This window comes from Haliaeetus albicilla, chromosome 8 (assembly GCF_947461875.1).
Source record: "Haliaeetus albicilla chromosome 8, bHalAlb1.1, whole genome shotgun sequence".
Taxonomy (NCBI): Eukaryota; Metazoa; Chordata; class Aves; order Accipitriformes; family Accipitridae; genus Haliaeetus; species Haliaeetus albicilla.
This window is the reverse complement of record NC_091490.1, coordinates 7257662-7278415: the sequence shown is the minus strand read 5'-3', so window position 1 is coordinate 7278415 and position 20754 is coordinate 7257662. Positions and strand designations below refer to the sequence as shown.

General features: G+C 37.4%; 1 protein-coding gene across 5 annotated transcripts in view; it reads right to left on the bottom strand.

Annotated features, from left to right (window-relative positions):
- TUT4 (terminal uridylyl transferase 4) overlaps window positions 1-20754 on the bottom strand; it is a 53356-nt gene that overhangs the window by 1549 nt on the left and 31053 nt on the right. For 4 of the 5 annotated variants that reach the window (XM_069788734.1, XM_069788732.1, XM_069788733.1 and 1 more), the window contains exons 13-29: window positions 19420-20162; window positions 18746-18896; window positions 18067-18153; window positions 16527-16630; window positions 16135-16192; window positions 15937-16040; window positions 15180-15269; window positions 13180-13293; window positions 11991-12068; window positions 11423-11600; window positions 11016-11063; window positions 10836-10918; window positions 8830-8945; window positions 6971-7131; window positions 5905-6002; window positions 2765-3287; window positions 14-187 (exon numbers count right to left, since the gene is read on the bottom strand). In XM_069788734.1, the coding sequence (XP_069644835.1) occupies window positions 14-187; window positions 2765-3287; window positions 5905-6002; window positions 6971-7131; window positions 8830-8945; window positions 10836-10918; window positions 11016-11063; window positions 11423-11600; window positions 11991-12068; window positions 13180-13293; window positions 15180-15269; window positions 15937-16040; window positions 16135-16192; window positions 16527-16630; window positions 18067-18153; window positions 18746-18896; window positions 19420-20162 (2910 nt within the window). The remainder of the gene's footprint in view (window positions 1-13; window positions 188-2764; window positions 3288-5904; window positions 6003-6970; window positions 7132-8829; window positions 8946-10835; window positions 10919-11015; window positions 11064-11422; window positions 11601-11990; window positions 12069-13179; window positions 13294-15179; window positions 15270-15936; window positions 16041-16134; window positions 16193-16526; window positions 16631-18066; window positions 18154-18745; window positions 18897-19419; window positions 20163-20754) is intronic. The other variant, XM_069788736.1, reaches the window with a different exon arrangement.

Sequence of the window (20754 nt, the reverse complement as noted above, 5' to 3'; positions counted from 1 at the left end):
CTAGTTCTAGTACCTTGAGGGTAGAAAGGTTTGTTCGGTGGGTAGCTGGCATTTCCCTGCTGCATGTAGTTCTGAGGCATATTGTAAGGCCACGCTCCTCGGAGGAGAGGAAAATGGGTAGGGGTCCCATGGTCCCAAGGGACAGAAGGAGGGTTCATTTTACCAAACTGTCCTTGGAAACCCTGATCTATTTTTCAATTGAAAGGGAAAAGCACATTGCAAGTTGAAATAATAAAACAGTAAGTCACAAATACAATTTACATCTTAAATAACATTTTGCAGGGGATTTAATGCGATTAGTCTGATGTGCTACTCTTTTTTTTTTTTTAATTATACATCAATAAAAATTACCACCTAAATTACTTCATTATTCACTATAATAGAATTTATTGGGGAGGAAGACAGAGGATGAATCAGTATTAAAATCAAGACCTACGATTTCACTATTCCTATGTTATTCTCATGATGAAAAATACAAGGTCTGAACAACTTTACTAATATCTGATCCCACACAGATATTCACTATCACTGACATAGCTGTGACATGAAAGCTATTATCCTACTGCAAGAAATAATTCTCAGATGTACACTGGAATTCCACTAGTACTTGTATGCTTAAGAAACTTGATATCTAGATCATTGGACCAACGTAAAATTACTTTTAGAAAGAAAAACAAAAACTTTTAAAATAAGTACACAAATTGTAAGCTATTCCATTTACAAACCCAGTGTTACTGCAGCATTAAGGATGAGAAATCAAGCAGCCAAGGAGGCAGGACACAACAGTTGATGCCAAATGCTGTATTGCTAATCCTGCTCGTTTGGTTCATAGCTCCCAATTTTAAAAGACACAGCAATGCCTGCTAATTTAAAAACTTAATCAATGTACATTTTTAAATAAATAAATAAATTTAAGTAACTATCCCTCAGTACATAAGCTCCCCTTCAAGCTCATCATAAAAAAAACCTTGCAGACAGACTTTCATTAAATAAAAGCAAGCTACGTGTCTAAAAAGAACAGTAACTTTTATACAATAAAACACAAAGCATAGCCCTGGAGTATGCATGAAAAGAAGTTGTCTGTCTGAAACTTTTAATGGTCCTACTTCTAATCAATTGCCTACTGAAAAGAAAGCAAAGTCACTTCTTCCAAGTCAAGGTTATACCAGCCAAGACAAAGTTTCCACTAACTTACTGTTCTCAAATTGTCCTAAGAAAGTAAGAAAGCAGGCTTCAAACAGAGAGCAGACAGCTCATCTCTACTGTGTGCCTACCCAGTGACCCCACCTTAATAGCATCTAAGCCAAGAAGGAAACAAAACTGATTAAAATACAAAGAGGGTAAACACAAGAACTGGGAACTAGGAAAAGGAGTGTGATGAGACTGGAAATAGATGGAAGTTGAGGCAAGGGGAAAAAAAATACTGTGACTGTGACTGACAGCACAAGAAACCTGGGAAGTCTTCTGTGCTGGCACAAAGTGGAAGCAAACAAACTGAGAAAGAGCAAAAGGAGAAAGACTGAAGACACGGACTGACTGGCCACATGAGGAGAAATGGGACTCGTTAAGGGAGAATGCAGCAGACACTAGGATTTGGGGAGCTTGCCTGAAAGAAGGCAGCTACCTGGCTAAGAAGACCTGCGGTTGGAAGGAGCTGCTTGAGAAAAAGTCAGAGCTGGTGTGGACATGGAGGAGGGGACAGATGAGCCTGGACAGAGAATTAAGATCAGAAATGGAGAGGTAGGAACAAAGCACACTGAAGGCACAGAAAACACACTGGTAGCAGTTTCTGTATTCTCTCAAATATATTCCCCGCAAAGCTCTGAAGAGAAAAACAGGCATCTCCAGCATCTCAACAAATATTTGAAACTCATTGGTGAATTATACCTCATCCAACACCATTGACTCAGCTGAAAATCTACTGTTGCTGTCAATCACCTTATTAGTGCAGAGAAAGGCTGTGCAGGAGATTCAAAATATCCATCTTGTGATGAATGACTGCATCAGTATATTGTATGATGGATATTTTTTTTTAAACATAGGAGGAGTTACACACTCAGAATAAATTGAAAGACCATTATCACGATCTAAATATCACAGTTTAAATTTAGGGGCTGCTACAGTTTATGTTGCACAGAAAAGTGTATGGGCTTTAATTACTATATACTGTTTTTCTCAGCCTCAAACATACAAATGTACTTGGCTTTGGTATGAGGCAAAAGGCTGTTGCCCACTTGTCGCAGGGAAAATCTGTATAAAGTATTTTCAGGAAACATTGAGATTATGGAAGTTAAATGTGGCAGGATAAACTAAAGGAAAAAAGAACACATAAGATCATGTTATATTGCACTAAATGCAACAAGGCAATATTCAACTTGCACAACCATTCTCAAAGTTCGTAGCTGCAGTCCCAGCATTCATCTAACAAACTACGTAACACATAAATGGAAAATGTATTTGTAAATATATTCACAGAAATGTGCTTTAGACTCAAACAATTACTGGAACATTTCTCAGTTGAATGCATGATTTCTCATGTGTTGCACAGCTGTTAATGGCAGATAGGACCAATGCCTAAAAGTTACAATGATCCAACCTGCCTACCTTTTTTTCCTATGGAAGTGTTAAGACATTGAAGGTAATGACTTAGTTTCTTAAGCATCATATTTTTAATATAAAACAAGTTAAAAGAGTTAGCTGTTTCTGTAACACTTAACACTTGTACACAAAGTGCGAGAGGTTTGATACAACAGAGAAGAGTTACCTGAATTCCCCACAGTGCCATTGTTCACCAGTGAGTTTGGAGTCACAGGATTGTGCCAGTGTCCCTCATGAGAAGTGCTGGGGATTCCCATGGGCCTGGCAGCAGGCTGTGCAAAGATGATACTGGGATCATTCAAGCTTACACTGCTCTGGTTATTTGTGGTGCTGCTGCTGCCAGATCTCATAGAAAATGGAACATTTGTAGAATGAGGAGGGTTACCCGGTGCAGAGTGAATAACGGGCCCATGAATAGGCCAAGAAGTGTTGGGAAGCTGAATTTGGTGATGGTGCATCTGAAGTAGTCCCAGGTTATGCAAGGTGGAATACTGACCTGGGGGAGATTGGGGAAAGTTAAACAAAGGCAGCTGGACCTGATGGGGTGGCTGTGCACCCTGCTGTGGTTGCGGAACGTGCTTAGACTGGGATATTGGTTGTGGCTGAGTCTGGTTAATGGAGGCTGGCTGAGAGGAATTCTGTGTAAATTGTTGAGGTTGTGGAGAGTAAGATGACTGATGCGAATCAGACTGGAGGGGAAAAAAAAAGTATGTATTTCTGATTAGTTCACTAGCTATTTAATGGTGTTTTTCTTTAATAAGCACCCACTGTATTAGACTATTCATAAAAAAGGCAAAGCACTCCCCAGCAACACCCCAAATACTGCACCCAAGTTCCTACTGGTTTAAATAACTGCAGTTCAACTGACACTGATTTTCACCATCAGATAATTTGGTCTGTTAATGTGGCACATCCCACCATCAGAAACATCATTCTGAGCAAACATTAGCCCCAAGCTCTTCATTAGACTTCCTTACACATCTGTTTCTGATTTTTTAATCAGTGTCTTCCCCACCCTACTTATTTACAGCCCAGAATTTCATTAACTAATTACCTTACTTCTAAACAGAGTGGTTCTTATTACTATACACAATTTAGGTAATTCCAAAGTAAGCTCCTAATATTTCTGTAATTTTTATTTAATCTGCTAAACAAGAAATTGAAACTCCAAAAACCCAGTTTCAATCTACATATCCTGATGTTAGGCCATGTCTAAAGGCACAGAAATAGCAATTATTACAGCCTTCGCAGAGCTCTTACAAACCTTTCCCTTTCACCAGCAACAGAAACAGGCATGAGTATTTCATCTGTTTGGTATTGCAACTAAGCAGAGAAGCACTTCAAGAACTGGGGTGGCTGGGAAAAGAGTTGCCCAGTTTATCTGCCAAAATTTATTACCCAAGTCTGGATTAACCTAATCTGATTTTAAGCACTGAGACAAGATGGTGATGGCATAAGATAGGTGCCTCCAAAGAGAAATTCAAATGACAGACAGCTACCTAAACCAGAGATTATTACCTGCATCTCAGATCTCAATCTCCCCCTGGAGCTGCTTGTCTCCCTCCATAGACTACAACAGACAGCTAAACTCCAAGTAACTCAGCTGCTGTCAAACATCTGAAGTTAAAGGTCTCTGCAGCTTGTCACTATCCATGACTGCTCGCCTGTCCATTTAAATTGGCAGTCACTTTTCTTCAATAACCGGAGGTCTGCAGGACTTCCCCACGCCAGCCTTTCAGAGCGTTCCTTATAGCAGCATGCTGTGTGTCTTTGCCTGGGCAAAAGCTGAAGCCCAGAAGGTGGGATTTCTCCCTGCTGCTATTCCAACTGTTCCTGTATGAGTGCCTCCTATGCCTTTCTATCAAACCAGGAAGACAAGGTAAACCTGGGATTTGAAAGACAACTAGTTTAACAGTTTACATGTTAGCACATGCACTGACTACAGCCTTCCTGCAAACATTAAACCACCACAAGCATACATTGAACATGCCAGCAGCAGGAGAGGAGAAATGTTAAAACTCCAGCCTCTTGGTCTGCTTTCCACACTCATGCTTTCCCTTTTCTCTCTCTCTCTCTTGCTCCACTAACATTCCCCCTTCCTATTCTCCTCAAACAATCCCTGGACAGCACATATTCACCAAGAAATCCTGGCCAAATGACAACCATGCAACACACACACAGAGTCCATGACATCCAGATGACACAAGAATGTGCACATGCAGTAGGTCCAGAGTGCATGATGTGCCTGACTGTGTGTGCACCCCCATGTCCAGCTTCAATTTCCCAAGCAGAAATACAAGGCTCCTAAAAAAGACACTCCTGTGTCATGTGGTAGCATGGTGGCAGTTCAGCCCTTTACTTACATGAGGGCTGTATCAGTCCCTCCTTAACAGCATATTATTATAGTAAAAATGATGTCATAAAGTCTCTGTTACTAGAGCAAACATTCTAATAAACGCTTGCTGATCAGTTAGGAAATACTTTATACCAAAAGTAGTAAACTGAACAAAGAGCATCAGTGATCAGCAGCCCTGATTACTGTGTTTGCTTACTTGCCAGCTTCTTCATTAGCAGGCACATGTTTCTCAGACTAATAGCTTAAAATTAATGAATTTCTGCTGTATTCTGAACTCCAAAAACATTAAATGCCAACAGCTGTATTTGCTCAAATACCCTCTGCTATCCATCTCCACTTAGAAGCAGATTAAACAGATTTTATCTAGTTCTATAAAGACTTGAACAAATTCTAAGAGAAAACTACCAAAAATTTCCCCATTGTTCTGTTTGTGCTTCCAGTGTGTTCTGGCAGGCTTTTACCTTGTGTATCACATCTGAATTGAAGTATGACTCTTCTGTGTTCCCTGCCTGTTCGTGACAGTCCCTGAAGACAGTTCTCTTAAACCACAGAGAATCATGATAGTCACAAACCTAAGTCCCCAGCATGTTAATGATGAGTTGTGCCTTATTTCCCTTAGTAACTCCAGAACATTGCCAGAATAACTAAGCACAAGACTTCAAAAGGCACCCTAGCTTAAATCTCAAAGATAGTGAAGGTGGCCTTTCAGAACTGCAAGCTATCTCATGTGAAATTTGCCTATGTAGTTTCCATATTGAAAGACTGTAAATGCTCTCCTAGAGACACTACATTATAAATCAAAATTTCATTAACTGGCAGAGTGCAATGTTGTCATTATAAAGTCCAGAATCTGTTGAGAAAAAACTGTGCAAACCTGCTCCTAGCATGGCCCAGGATCACTGGTTTGCTACAGCTTGCTTACTACAATACTATAGCTAATTGGAACTTACACATTCTGATGACTGTCTAGTGCGCAAGGGTCGTTCCACTTGCTGCTGACTCACAGCCACTAGCTGTGAATTTACCATGCTTCGGACCAACTGGGTGCCTAATTAAGGAAGAAAAATGTTAATAAAACACAAGGTTATGGATGACAGAATAATGAACACAGAACTGGGAGTGAGCGATACCTTAACTCTCATGTGACACAGAGTAGGTAAATCACTTTAACCTCTCCTTCAAGTGTAAAGCTTTCCCTCTACTGGCAACAGCCAACATTAATAGGTACAGCAGCTAAACCCAAAATCTAATTCTGAGTAATACAAATTCTAGCATGAACAAAGCTCATTTTGCTATCAGGCAGGAGCAGGTTTCCATGCTACTGCTGTAAGCAGTGGGATTTTTAAATAGCAATAGCTACAGCAGAAACTTTTGGGCAAAGACAAAAAAAAAAAAAAAAAAAAGAGAGAGTAGGGGTATTAGAACACAGAAAAGCAGCAAGTTTCTCTCTGAAGTTCATTTATGATTGCTTTCTCTACTTTTTCTAGTATTGCAGGCACCTAAGGGCCTAATTTGAATGGGTTTGCAATTAGACTTGTCTCTAATTACTAACACTAATTTGAAAGCTGGATCTAGGTTCCTAACGCATCTGTATGCTTTTGGAAGTGTTACTTTAAGACCACTGACTTTTGGTGAAAATACATTTACTTACCTCTCACAGATGATGGAGGGTTAGCTAACATTTGAGAAACATTTGGAAGAGGAAATGCATTCAATTATTACTATTATTACTACTCCTAAATGCACCCATTGTGAGTGGAAGACAAATAATGCAATACCCTGAAGTACACTATACTTATTGCTGAGTACATTTTTACCACCCATGCAAAGACTGTATTTCAGGAGGCATTACTCCCCTTGAAGAAAAGCAATACTTAGACTAAAAGCTGTATTTGCAATGACTGAAATCATTAGTTGCAGAAATTTTTAAAGCTAATTACCAGGTCTGTACAGAAACCTAGACAGAATGGACCTCAGAACTTTCAAATTATACTAACAACACATAAACTAGCTTACCCGGCACGCTATTATTTCTCTGACGGGTTTGTTTGAATTCAGGACAATCTCTTCTAACATGACCCACATCCCCACAGATGAAACACCTTTTCTCTCTTGTTTCTCTATCATCTTCTTTAACTTCTTTTTCATCATCTTTCTCATTCTCCTTTTTCTTCAACCTGAATAATAATTTTTATTAGCAATATCACAAAACCACACACGCACACACAAAAAAAAAAAAAAAAAAATCGCTGTAGAGTTGTTATATTGGTATGTTCAAACAAAATGGTTACATAACCAACAGCTGTACCAAAATACAAGTATCTTAGGAATCCCAGAAAAACACTTTCAGAATCAAGGCTGGTTAACATGTTTGTATAACCTTAATGAACTTAGAAGCTCCCCAGAATTGTCTGGAAGCTATCTGTATTAGCACAGAACTATACCTACAGTTAAGAAGGCTTAGCCTGCCAGTTAGTTTGGGAGTAGCTCTGTGCAACAATCCCACTCAGTCAGAATATACACAAAACAAATTAGCTGTGTCTTGTAGATATAACCTCCCCCTGACTGAAGACAGCTTATTTCTCTATAAGAGTATATTAGCATTCTGAGCCTAGACAGGATGTGAAAGAAAGCACTGAGACTCCTTCAAACACTCAGTACTAATACAACAAACAGGAGAAGAACTAGTGATCAAGAACCAAGACAAGAAATAAAGGTCTTTTTCCACATGGTATCTGTAGGATTGTTAAATACTATTTTGTGAGCTGTATATACAATTTGAGAGAGATTCTGTGTGGCTGTGCTGTAGTAGCAGTTGTGCGAAGAGCAGATCACAACTTCTTTTCCTGAGGCAGATGTAGGGAAAGAGGTGATGCAATTCAATGTGCTAGTGCTTGTGAGGAGTATGTTAAGGGAGCGGCTAAAAGAAATAGTCAACCTGTGACCTTAGGGTTCTAGTCCAGTTTAATGTATCTTGAACTTTGCTGACTGAACAAAAGGCTGTAAATAGGGACTCTGTAGCAAGAAGAGACCACAAATCTTTTGAAAAATTACGAAGCACACAACTGAACACAAGGAGCAAATGAAAAAGCCCAGACTTTAATTTGCATTCTAAGGGCTTCAACAGGTTTTACAAGGAGTCAGACAACCTATACTGAATGGGTCATTAAAAATCAAAAGACGTAAAAGTTTGAGGAGTGCACATTCTCTGTCAATTCCTGCTAAACTCTCTTTGGAGACATTGACCTGCATGTACTAGGGGCTCCTTTTGCAGGACTACTGGATCCAAAACTCGTAAGTGCAATTAATGTACAAGTGCAAGATCACTAAATGACTGGCACTAGTATGATGTTACAGAAATGCACCTTAACTATGACATTTTAACTACTCCCAGATTTTAATAAATGAACTTTTACCTGCCTTGCAGAGGTACGTTATCAGATCTATAGAAAAATTCAAATTCAACACTGTCTTCCGAACATGATCGCTACAGGAAATCCATTTTAATACATTACAAATTGTGCAGTCAGGTAACATGGTCTCCATCTGAATGTTTACACTACAAAAAGATAATTTAGTGACCTAAATTTTAAGGTAAGCTGTAACTACAGATAGATCATGAAGCAAAAGTATTCACATATTATAGACTGTTGATTTTACTCTGTGTGTGCTTGCATAAACACTCTAAGATTTAAAGAGATGACCAGAAATAGTCTTAAGAAAAGGAAAAATAGGATGGGAAGTTGAGTATCAGATATGAAGCTTTGATTTTCTCTGCAATTCAGCATATTCTTAATTTCCATTAAAATTTCAAATATGCAAATCTCTCCTGATTTAATCTCAAAAATTTTACGTTAGCTTTGTATATTACTTACCTCCTCCTCTTTGGACAGTCTTTCATGTAGTGACCAATTTTTCCACAGACACGACAACATCTGTCATTGGGTGCCAATTCCCCATCAGTCAGCACTTTTGAGTCAAAAAAGTATTCCTATCAAAACACATCAGACAGATACAATATATAAACCATTCACTTAGAGGACTCAGAAATGAAAGCAAAATGGACAGCTTTCACCTCCTATTGTTCCCTAAATTTTACTACTTCTTAGATTATAAATAGTCCTTTTCTTCTCCTAGATAATGGCAGCTTTTTCAGAGATGTGAACCAGTTCGTGCTAAAAAGGGGTATTTAGTCTTAGGGCCAGAGGCTGAATTTGCACAACAGCTTATCCAGGCTCCAGCCTACTGCCTACCTTCTGCTTCCCCAAAGGCTCTTCAGAGGGCAATTTTTTGCATATGATCTATTTTGGTATCTGAGTCACTGCTTGTATGCTTTCCGAAGCAGCTTATGTCCCTTCCCAAATGACAGGATCATATCCCCCTAGACAGAACAAAGCTCAGGTGGGAAACAGATGGAGCATCTGCACACTGACCTGTATCACTCGCCCGCCCTGGAACTTGCTAAGGACAGCTGCAGTTCTGATGTGTGTCAGCAAAAGACCACAGTTTACAGCCTCTGAGCTACATAAACATTGTGAAAGTACTATCTCGCCTGGAAGATTGAAATAGAGATACAAATAGAAATGTCCTAACCCCAGCTCAGGAACGAAGTCCTACTGTAGACAGGTAATCTACTGAACCTCTTTGCTACAGTCTCCTCTCTCTATGACTAAGTTGCAATACAGAGCATTGACTTAGGAAGGAGATTGAGAACTCCTTTGTTGCGCACTTTGGAAAAATAAAAAGCTATGTAATACTATTGGCATTACTTCCTTCACATAAGAGACGGCTCATATGCATGCTAAGGCTGCTTTCTGTCTTGCCTTTTATCCTTATGTAAAATGTTCAGTGAAAATCTGAGATGAGGCAGAACAACACAAACAACTACATATACAAACACACAGTGCATGTTTCCCGGAAGCACTATAGCCTTGTGTTGAAGATGTATGCAAACAATTTAAAAAAAACCCCAATCAGCAATAATATTTATTACATACGCTCACATGTTTTTCAGTTAACAGATAACTACATCTACACTGTAATTCATTATTATTTGTATCACATTAGTACTCAAAAGTCCCAATAAAAACAGTTCCATTCTATTAGGGACAGCACAAAACAGAACACAGTCACTGCATCAAAGAACATTTAATACAAACTCAGAAAAAGCACAGAAAAAGTAAGTAAATGGAAAAGAGAAGATAGGGAATGATGAGGGGAAATAAAAGCTTTCAAAAGATTTTCAAAATCCCATAGAAACACAAACCCTGTTGAAAGCCACTGGGAGAACAGTCCTCTAAACTGTCTTAGAAAACACCGTTCTAAGTAGATTTTTAAAATATTAATTCCAGCTGATTTATTTGCTCATATAAAAATAGTTCTGACTCACTATGCAAATTTCAAAGGTCAACTGATAAAAAAAAGTTGATCATCATCATTTGCCTTCCTTAAGTAACAATCCTTACTTTCCCCACCAACTAGAAAAATAAGTAGAATGTAACATCCCAAGAATCTCTTTTCTTTAGCTACATGAATAGCTAGTGAAGTTCCTAAAGCTCTTTTTGGGTTTTATAGCCGATTTTGCAGTTTTCTGCAATACTTAATGTCACATAATGAAAAGTTTTATAAAAAACAAACCCAAAACCCAATATAAGCTTACTTTCCCCAAACCTGCCAAAAATACCCATGACCTATCCAACTACTCCTGTGAATTTTATATTGCAGGAGCTCAATACTAAGCTGCACATTTTATGCAGATGATGCATAATTACGTATATTGTGCACACCAAATTGATAAAAACATACAAGAGATTTGCTTTGGATGCATCAATTCAGTGGACAAAGGAAAGTAAAAAACATACTAAAAACTATGAAAACTTACAGCTTCTCTTCCAACAGTTGGGTAGAATGGGGTACCAAATAATTTTCTCCCATTGATAAATGCCTTCATTATGAAATTGGTCACTATTAAAGAAAGACAAAGTTGTTGGAAAACAACAGAAAAGGCACAACGCTTTAGAAATTAGTCAACATGAATCATTAGTAGACATTAACAGCTTACTTTTCCTGGAGACTCCAGCACCAAGATTATGATTCAAGTCAAAAGGATCTGTGTAAAGAAGGGAGAAAACCAAATCAGGAAAAAATATGCTGCAACCATTTTTTTTTTATTTTAAACACAGAGAATTCCATTTTACATGTACTCACAGAGTACATGACAGCAAAGCAATGCGGAATGTTTTAAAAATATGTGACTAACCATAATAAAGCAAGAGCAATTTATTGACGTATACTAAACGTTAGGAGTCTAATCTGATTTTGTAAGCTGTAGGACTTGCAAACAATGCTTTTTCTAAATATTGATGGTAGTTTCCTCACATAAAGATCCTGTGCAAAGAGAACAGATCCTCAAGCAACAGCATTTATCACCCCCCTCATTAATGGAACAAAAATTCAGCAGATAAGTACCTTCAATGGCAATACATTTGGATGTCCACTGTTTCTCAAACGTAGTTAACAGCTTCTTCTGCCGGATGCTGATCACATACTCCTTGAAGTCAAATTCTTCAGTGTAGAATCGCAGCAACCCTAGCCAGAGTTCTCCAAGTGATTCAGTGTTCTTTCCAAGAGAAGGCAGACGCTTCTTCTGCATGCAATTGAAGAACAATTTATTCAGCTGCAGTTACTGAAGTACTTCTCCTCCTGAACTACCTCTCTAATTATGAGTTTGTCTACCACAAACAGCTTTACTTGGTTAAAGTAAGGTTAAATCACTACAGCTACCACTACCTCAATCCTGGATGTTTATTAAGAGTAAAAAGTATTTTTCCTGATTTATGTTATTTAGAAATTATTTAAAATAAACCAAGAAAAAGCAGACATTCATTTCAGAAAAACAGGACTCATTTGGGAAGTTATAATAATATGGATATGGAAGTTCAACTACGTTTTTATATATTACACCATTAGAAATGTATTACTTTCCCATAAAAACAAGCTTTAAATTTTAGTGACTCTTCTGGAATTAGAATATTACCAATTCTTCCATGTCATCAAAGAAAAAGGCATTCCATCCATCCACCATTCTTTGTGGAATCTGTTTTCCATCAAATATCTGCCGAAGTAGAGAGGGATACAGTTACCACTTTAATTCAAAGTCACCATAAAAGACTTGCAGTTTTGCTGGTAAGAAATAATACAAAAATATAAATCTTTTCATTTTAACAATTACATCTTACACAGGCGGAATTTCCCATTGGTAAAAAGTTTGAAAGTCTTTTTGCATTATTGCTATACCTCTCTCAAATTATTTGGTATTTTATTTTTACTTGTTCTTTGCAACTAAGAAAACATGACTGAATTACCTCATCAAGATTCTGACATCCCTCTTGCCCACAAAATCTCTAAGGAGACTTTATATGACTCCTATTACATTTTGACTTTAGTAAAGCCAAGGGGAAATTCCACTGTTATTTAAATGCACTCTCAGGGTAGCAATAACAACCCCCAACCACGACTAAAGTATCAGCAAGAAAGTCTGAGTCTCAACTGCAGTGCTTAAGCCAATTTTCCTCTCGCACACAGACAACAAAAAAGTCAGGAAGGGGTAATTTTCAGAAGTGTTTGGGAGTTCCAGACTGTATCCAGGAAGAGGGAGATAGCTGACTAATTATATTCTCCTCACCCATGCAATGGAGGTACAGAACACGATTTTCTTAATAAGTTTCCTGGCACATGTAAAATAGCACCTTTAAAGTTGTACCAAAGCATTAGTTACCTTTTTTTTTTTCCTCTCATCAAATCATAAAATAAAATTTTTCTCTTACAGATAAGGTGTTGAGCAATAAATAACGCTTCTGACAGTAACTGATGGAAGAACTGGAGTCACATCTCAAGAGCCTCTGGCACAGTCTCATAATTACAATTCCCTTCTCTCCATACCACCTGCCAATTCTTTTTTCTATCCTGTTCAGCATATAAATATCATCCTAAGACCAAAATCCCAAATTAAATGTAATAGCAGAACTTAGGTCCAACAGATTCCCGATTTTGTTGTAATTTTCTTGGTAAGTTTTACTCACTAAAACCAAGTGGGAGTTAGGAACCTGCTAATGCAGAAGGGCCACATATTTCACTCATCCCCCTGATCCTAAAAGCCCAGACTTCTCATATTTGGCTTGAAGAAACAGTGCATCTATTTTCATAGCCTTTTTCTGAAAACCTACCTCCTGAAGAACTGGAATAACTGGTGGATTTCTCTGCTGTAGAAAGTACAAAACCATAAGAATATAGGCATATGAAGACAGACTACCACGGGATGCATCTCCAATATCGCAGCGCTGAAAAAACACATTTTAAACAAAATACTGAATTTACATTTTATTATTCAAGACTAACAATTATGTCAGAAAGCAAATAGAAAGCCCATCAGTAACAGAAAATATATTCATCTCATAACTAAAAATTGTTTTATGAAGCCTGAAAAATAAATGTCTTAGAGTCAAGTGCAATCTGGCAAATCCACAGCACAATTTCACTAACATAAAAGCAGAAAAGCTTCTCACAGCCAAAATATTTTTTTTTAGTTTATAATGTGCTGAATTGAAAAAAAACAAATCAAACTCCCCAAAACAGATATCCCAACAAACCTCCACATCTGATGTCCAAGCTTCAATACTGTAAAATTTAATTTTCCTAAACTCATGTTGCTAGAGCTGTTTCTATGATTCCTTATTGTTTTGGTTTCCCCCTTGTTGTTGTTTTTTAAAATAATTAATTAATAGGCAAGTATTTCCATGCCATACTGGCAACTTAGGCAACACCTGGCATTTTGCTAGCATACGTACACATACCTAACTAAACCATGGTCTAGCCTGCACAAGACAGCGTAAAACAAGCATCAATGAATTACCTTACTATGCTTGAAAATCTTGTTACAGTATAACCTTTCTACATCACCTACTTCTAAGTTACCCTCTGCTTCAAGTATGTGTCATAACAAACAACACATTTTTAACCTCCTAGGTCTGGTAAAAACAGGGATTTACAAATTACTTTCACATTAGGAGCAGCAATGACAGCTGTTTCCTGTTTTTTCTGCCAATGCAAACAGAGGAGGAAGCATTTTGCTTAAACACAGAGTATTTGTATAGCTATGAAGTCACCTCCATACATATACATTCAAGAGTGTATGTCCCACAACTTGGAAACTTTGTCTTTACAGTAAGATTTTGAGAATGTATATAATATTATGCAATACTGCAAAAAAATGTAAGATTCATTATTATAAACACAAGGTGGTTTTCATCTGGACACAGAAGTGACATGGCAATATTCTGCACTAATGTGACCACACCAAAAAAAGTCATTACTAGTCTTGGTGACAGTAAAATGAACACGTACATTCCATTCTGGAACAAAGTTATTTTATTCACTTTGAGGCATTTTACTACATTAACATCTGGTAGCATGATACACTCTCTATAACCCATTTTTTATTTGCCCCTGTTTCACTAAGCTTTCTTTGGATGCATTTGGGGAATGTATTTTAATAGTGCAGCTTGAATAAAAAGAAACACCATGTTTCAATTATCAAAGGCTGCAGAGTATGCTGCTTTGTTAGAATATCATAAGAAAAAAAGATGCAGGGGATTTAGTACTTGGTATTTCCAAACTCTTAAAGTCAAGTGTATGTCCTAAGCACATCAAGTAGAGACTTAGGCATTCATTCATCAACTCACACCTACTCCTGACTCTTATAGTAAGTAAAACAAGGCAAGTAGGCCAAAAGAAAGCTGCAGTAATCACTGGGTGGGTCCTAGATATGGAAACTTGGGAAGCCCATGCACAGCCACATGCCCCTACATCTTACAGTTACCACTGTTGCCAGTTTTGTTTGTTTGAGTTGTTTGGGTTTTGGTTTTGGGGTTTTTTTTTTGCATTGTAGATGGTTTGAAACTGAAAAAAAAAAAAAAAAAATCTAAGTTTTCCTTTAACCAGCTTCTTCTTAGACAAAAATCTTTCAACGGATAGCAGAAGATACCAGGACTGAAGAACTTGATTCTGACACGCATGATCAGATGGAGCACAGTCAGCTTAAGAAAGTGCACTTCATACTAATAGCATTCTACTGTCTCCTTTACAATTGGTATTAGCAAAAGGTAAACTCAGTGGCTGTATGAGAAAACACTGTATTATACAAGTAAGTACCTTCTTTTTATATTACCTTTGCAAAAACCTTCATTGTATAGCCCAGATATTGCACTCTAGGATCAATAGCTGCATATGTAGCCAGCATTCTTGTGTTATGCTGTGCCTGGGAAAAGGGCGGGGGGAGAAAAAAAAAAATCAAACAGGTGTTTCAATGTACTTTATGGTCAATTATAGTATAGTCTGCAGTTCAATAACAGGAGACACATAATACAATTGGAGGGCGAAAAATCACAACAATATTCCGTAAAATTCATGCAACAATTCCTGCAGAAACATAACTGAAAGGTGTAATCAGAACAATATTAATGCAGTAACAACAACAAGAACCTTGGAAAACACCAGCAAAGAAGTAAGTCCATAAGATGACTCACATTAGGACAAATTCCACAAATCGCATCTTCTTCACAGGTGAACGTGAGCCCATTACATAAGAAATCATGCAATTACACTGTGCTAGATGTAAGCTGGGGTGAGATGTACTATTCATGAGAGCAGAAAGGCCATGGTGAATGTGGCACTAACAGCTTTTCAGAAGCATTCACAAAAATGCTTTGTGTGCCATGATGCTGCTCTGCCATCAGGTTATACAGCTACTTGGGTTGGGCTGAGGGTGTGGGCCACTGAATTTAAATAATGTAGAAAAAAAACCCTAACACAAAAAACCATTTTAATTCTCGTTTCAAAATTATTCCCTCATGATTATTTGAGTGAGTTATAATGAATTAAAAAGCTTTCTTTGAACACAAAACCAAACACAAACAGATGCTTACCAGTGTATTGTATAAACTGATATCTCCTTCTAAGCCACTTCGTCTGTGTTCAAATTTTACTATAGGCACTTTGGCTGTTGTTATAGGCAAGATGTTTCTCAAACCTGGGGAAGCAACACTTTAGTACATAAAACATTTCCATTAAGTACATATATAGTAAATGTAAATACAAAACAGATAATACTTTGAAACACCTACCTGGATGCTTCTTAAGAACTTTTGCCAAACCTTCTATTATTTCTTTACAGTTTAATTTCTAGGAAGAAGAAATATCACAGCTTCAGATGTTAAAACATGGATCCTATCCCAACAAGCACATTTACTATCAAACATGTATTTCATAGAGGAAAAGTCTATGTACTTAAAGAAATAAGCAATAAGCCAGTACATGAATTTACATAAACTGGTGATTCTCTATGGGGACATCTACAGTATACTAAATGTGTAAAAGTAAAATAGGCTCTATCTTGCTTCAACTGTGCAGAGCGCAACAAGCCAACGTGCTACTAGCAAAATCCTACCTTTTCTGTGTACAGAAGTCTTAACTGAATTAAAAAACCTTAAAATTTTATCAATTTCAAAACTCTTACCTCTGCATTTTCATGGCCTTCCAACGTCATGCAGATATCTAGATCACTGTCCCGAAATCCAAATCCATTCTTTGAAGAGCCAAACAAGCAAAGTCTGGCTTTGTCTGATGAAAAGAGTAGACCAAAAAAACATAAATTCTTTTACAGTTGAATGGTAAGTGCTTACTATGGAATATTGCTTAACTGAGATGTGTAGGTGCCCATAAAAATGAGCTGTAAGACAGAGCTTACAATGTCTCTTCTAAGACTTCACCTTTGATAAAGGAGGAAGCACAATACTTTAAAAAATCTTTATAGAAAGTAAGGCAGGATAAAGCCCAAGTAATTTTTATGAGTGAGGTATGTTACAGAGTTACTATAACAATTAAACAGCATCTCTAAATGTGATGCAATGTTTTGTGGTAAGTGACTCCACTTTCCTGTTTTAAATACACGAAAACAATGTGCAAACCCTGTCACCAGTGCAGCTTTACCCCACAGGTAAGACAGAGCTACTCTTAGGGTAGTCCAAGCAGTATTTCTGGTTCCACTCTTACTTTATCTAGGTTGCATATTTTTCCTCTGACTAGCTAAATTTAGTCAATCAGTAAGTTTCTGTAACCATAACATACTGTTCAAGAAGATGCAAGCAATAAGATTAATATACTTCATGGAACACTCTTTCCCCGATTGTTTTGTTTACATTTTTGTTTGAAACACAGTATTATAATCTATTTTCATTCTTGTAAAGGAAAGCAAAATTATATAACTGAGAGGAAGCAGTTTCTTCCTAACTGAAAAGGATACATTTATCTGTTCAACTGAAATCAGTGCTAGGAATATATATATAAACACCTATTCACAGCTTTTTCCTAGCCTTTAATAGAATCAGAAATCTTAAGTCTTTCAAGGTTCTCTAACAGGTCTCAATCCTCAGCTGCTGCCAGTAAGTGGAGGGCACAGCCAGTGGATGGAAGTGCAATTCACAGTTCCTTGACCACAGGCCAGCTACAGCAGAACGGATGGACTTCTGTGTAAAGCAATGGACTGGAATTCAGGAGACCTGGGTTTAGTACCTCGCACTAGTACTGTTTTACAACACCTACAAAAAATCACTTTGCATTTTTGTGCCTTGCCTCCCATGGTTGTAGTAGGATACTTTTGCCTGTTTTATAAAAGGGATGTGAAGATAACAAACTCATTAGGATTTCTAAGATACTTAAACACTGGTGACTAGGCAACAAAAGTACTTGGCCCAAGACCCAGATAACAGTAAACCCAACTGGCCAGGGCCTATTCAAATTTTCTTTTTGTCCTGACTGCTATAGTCCTGTATCTGCATTGTTACTCTTGCAGCTCTTCCTCCACTCCAGGGACATTTCCATGGAATAGCATTGAGCGATGTTCAGTTTAGAAGTCTGCAAGATAGCTTTACATACAGAAGAGACACCACTGCTTTAAGCAAGGAAAATGAGCAATAATGAGACAAACTACATCTTCATGCTCTGGACAACATGAATGAAAAAAGCATTATCAAGAATCACTACCTACTGTTACATACCATTATACTCTTTTCGAATAAATCTTTCCAAACTTGCCAGAATTTGTTCTCTGTTTTGTTGCTCAGATAAAGGAGGGGATAATTCATCTAAGTAAAAACAAGTTAAAACATAGTCAGATGTGACATTCAGCTACCTCAAAAATCTTTTTCAGCTAATTAGAAGTATTGGATACCTTTTTTTTTGTTGCTACATTTACTTTCCTTGAATATGAATTTTTCTTTTTCATGATATCATTAGAGTTGTTAGGATTTTATTTCAGACGTCTGATTTTTCTGCAATTATTCAAACACAGAATGGCTTGGTGGGCACCTCACATCCAGCCAAGGTTAAGCCACCACAGCACCCAAAAGGAGCTTTTTCCAAAAGAAGCCACAGAATTTGACAAACACAAAAACTAATTTTGCCCAGAGCCTAATTTCTGGGAACACTAGTAACTTTTTACAAACCCAGTGAAGAAATCCTGTATAGTATTAGTTTCTCAAATCTGCTCTAAGAATTCGGTATCACAACCATGGATTATATGAAAATAAAATTATTGATCAATTTGTAGCCTAGGGTAACTGGAAGAGCTGCTTCCTACTGAATTTACTAGAGTAAGTAATTTAATGCCACAGTTTTTATTTTTTCCAGATTACAGATCACAGTTTACAGTGGAGTACAAACACTTTTCCAACTTACCAAAACATCTTTTACAAACTATATCAAGTATTTCCCGAAATCTGTCTGTCATTGGTGGTAGTGGTTTTAGATCAATTTTCTTGAAATCCTCTGGGCAGTCATTTTTGGAATGTCCATCCCGTTTGCAGATGCTGCATACTATAGTTGGTGGCTTTTGTGGGGGGAGGGGGGGAAGTGCACAAATGCAATTTTACTTCTAAGATAGCAACAGACCTAACATTTCCAGGTAAGTCATGCAACCAAGAACATTTAACATATGAACAGCAACAGAGTCTCTACAAAGAACAGAAGAACACCTCCCAATAGGCTGCATTTAGTTCTCACAGTGCCTAAGAACACCTAGCAATTCTACAAGAAAGTAGAAGAGGAAGGGGCAGGGAGGGGGGTGGAACTCAAAACAAACAAAAAACAAACCCCAGGATTTTATTTTCTTGTGTGGAAATCAGAAAGCTTTCCATAAAATGGGGCAACACACTATTTATTCCAAACAGCATACAGGTTCAGTGTTTTCCAGTCCTGAGTAACAGATACTCTAAAAAGGCTACAGCTACCATTCATAACAGAGACTGAAACAATCATCAGGAGAATCCTGTCTCCATCCACCCTCAGTTTTAGTGATTTAAATGTAATAGCCCACTGATACATGACCGGCCCTTCTTAAAAACACAGCTTACCTTTCCCGAAGTCAAAATAAACTTATCAAACACATAATGCATTTCTTCTGTAGAGAGTCTGCCTTCATCTTTGAGATCATGAGCGTCCACCATTGCTTTGCAGTTGGGCGAGGTAGCTGGTGTGCCAGTGCACTTACTCTTCTGTAAAGACTCTGTAACCAAACTCTGTCTATTTTCAGCATCAGAAAATTCATTACTAGAATTTGTGTCATAGGGCTGATGTTCACTGCAGTTACAATGGTGGCTTAGCTCACCTTCAGTTACACAAACTGAAATTTCTAAATCATCCCTCTCTTTCAGTGATTTTTGCTTTAATTCACAGCATTCATTAGAAATAAGGGATAAAGCTTCTTCTTTGTCTTCATCATAACTAGAGTCCAATGTTGAAAGTAGCAAAGAGTCTATGTTCCTGGAAGTACATCTTTTGGCTACAGCTTCTACCGCTTCATTACATTCAAGTTCATTCTCTGGTACGTTACATCCACTTCCTATATTTTGTTTATCTACAACTTTTTCTCCTTGTGGAAGGCAACAGTTGACTACAGGCTCTTCAGATCTTGTGGATTTCTTATTATTCATTTTCCCTTTTTCTTTTTTCTTGGTATCTGGTTTGGATTTAATCCCATCTTTACTTTGCGGACATGCAAAATATTTATACGCTGTCCTAAATCGCTCCAGGATGTACTCAAATACCATCTGGCTATTTAGACTTCGTGCAACATTCCTCTTTAGTGCAAAAGGATCTAGGAAGAAAAAGAACAATTTCATTACTAATCTTTAATTTCTACATTTCACTAAAGCAGCTGAAATACCTAAGTTATGATACAGCAGTTAAAAAGAGATTCCTACAATATAATCCAGAATTGTATTTGGACATACTTAGTAGGGCCCACAAGGTTTTTTGGACTTCTTCCATACAAAACACAACACACGTGTGGCCATGAATGGTTGGCTATCATAAACCATTCTAAATAGTGCTATTTAAAAAGAAACCACAGATATATTGTACCATTATATTATGGTCAATTACTAAACTAGAAATGAAAATAAACAAAGGCAAAATAAATGTAGGCCTGCCTGAACTTTTTTCCTTCACTGAAGAAGGATTTGCATTTCCCTTAAGAAATTGATTTCTCTAAGAGTAACATTAAGATTATAAGGATTACAGGAACCAATCTCACCAGGTTTCATTCTTAGTCCTTCCTAGCGATTTCTAGATCAAACATGTTTTCCATGTAAAAAGAGCACTTGCATAGTTGCTATAAGTTTGCCTGGGAAGATAGTATCAAACTGAGATTCTGTTACTTCATAATTTCAGTTACAAACTTAACATTA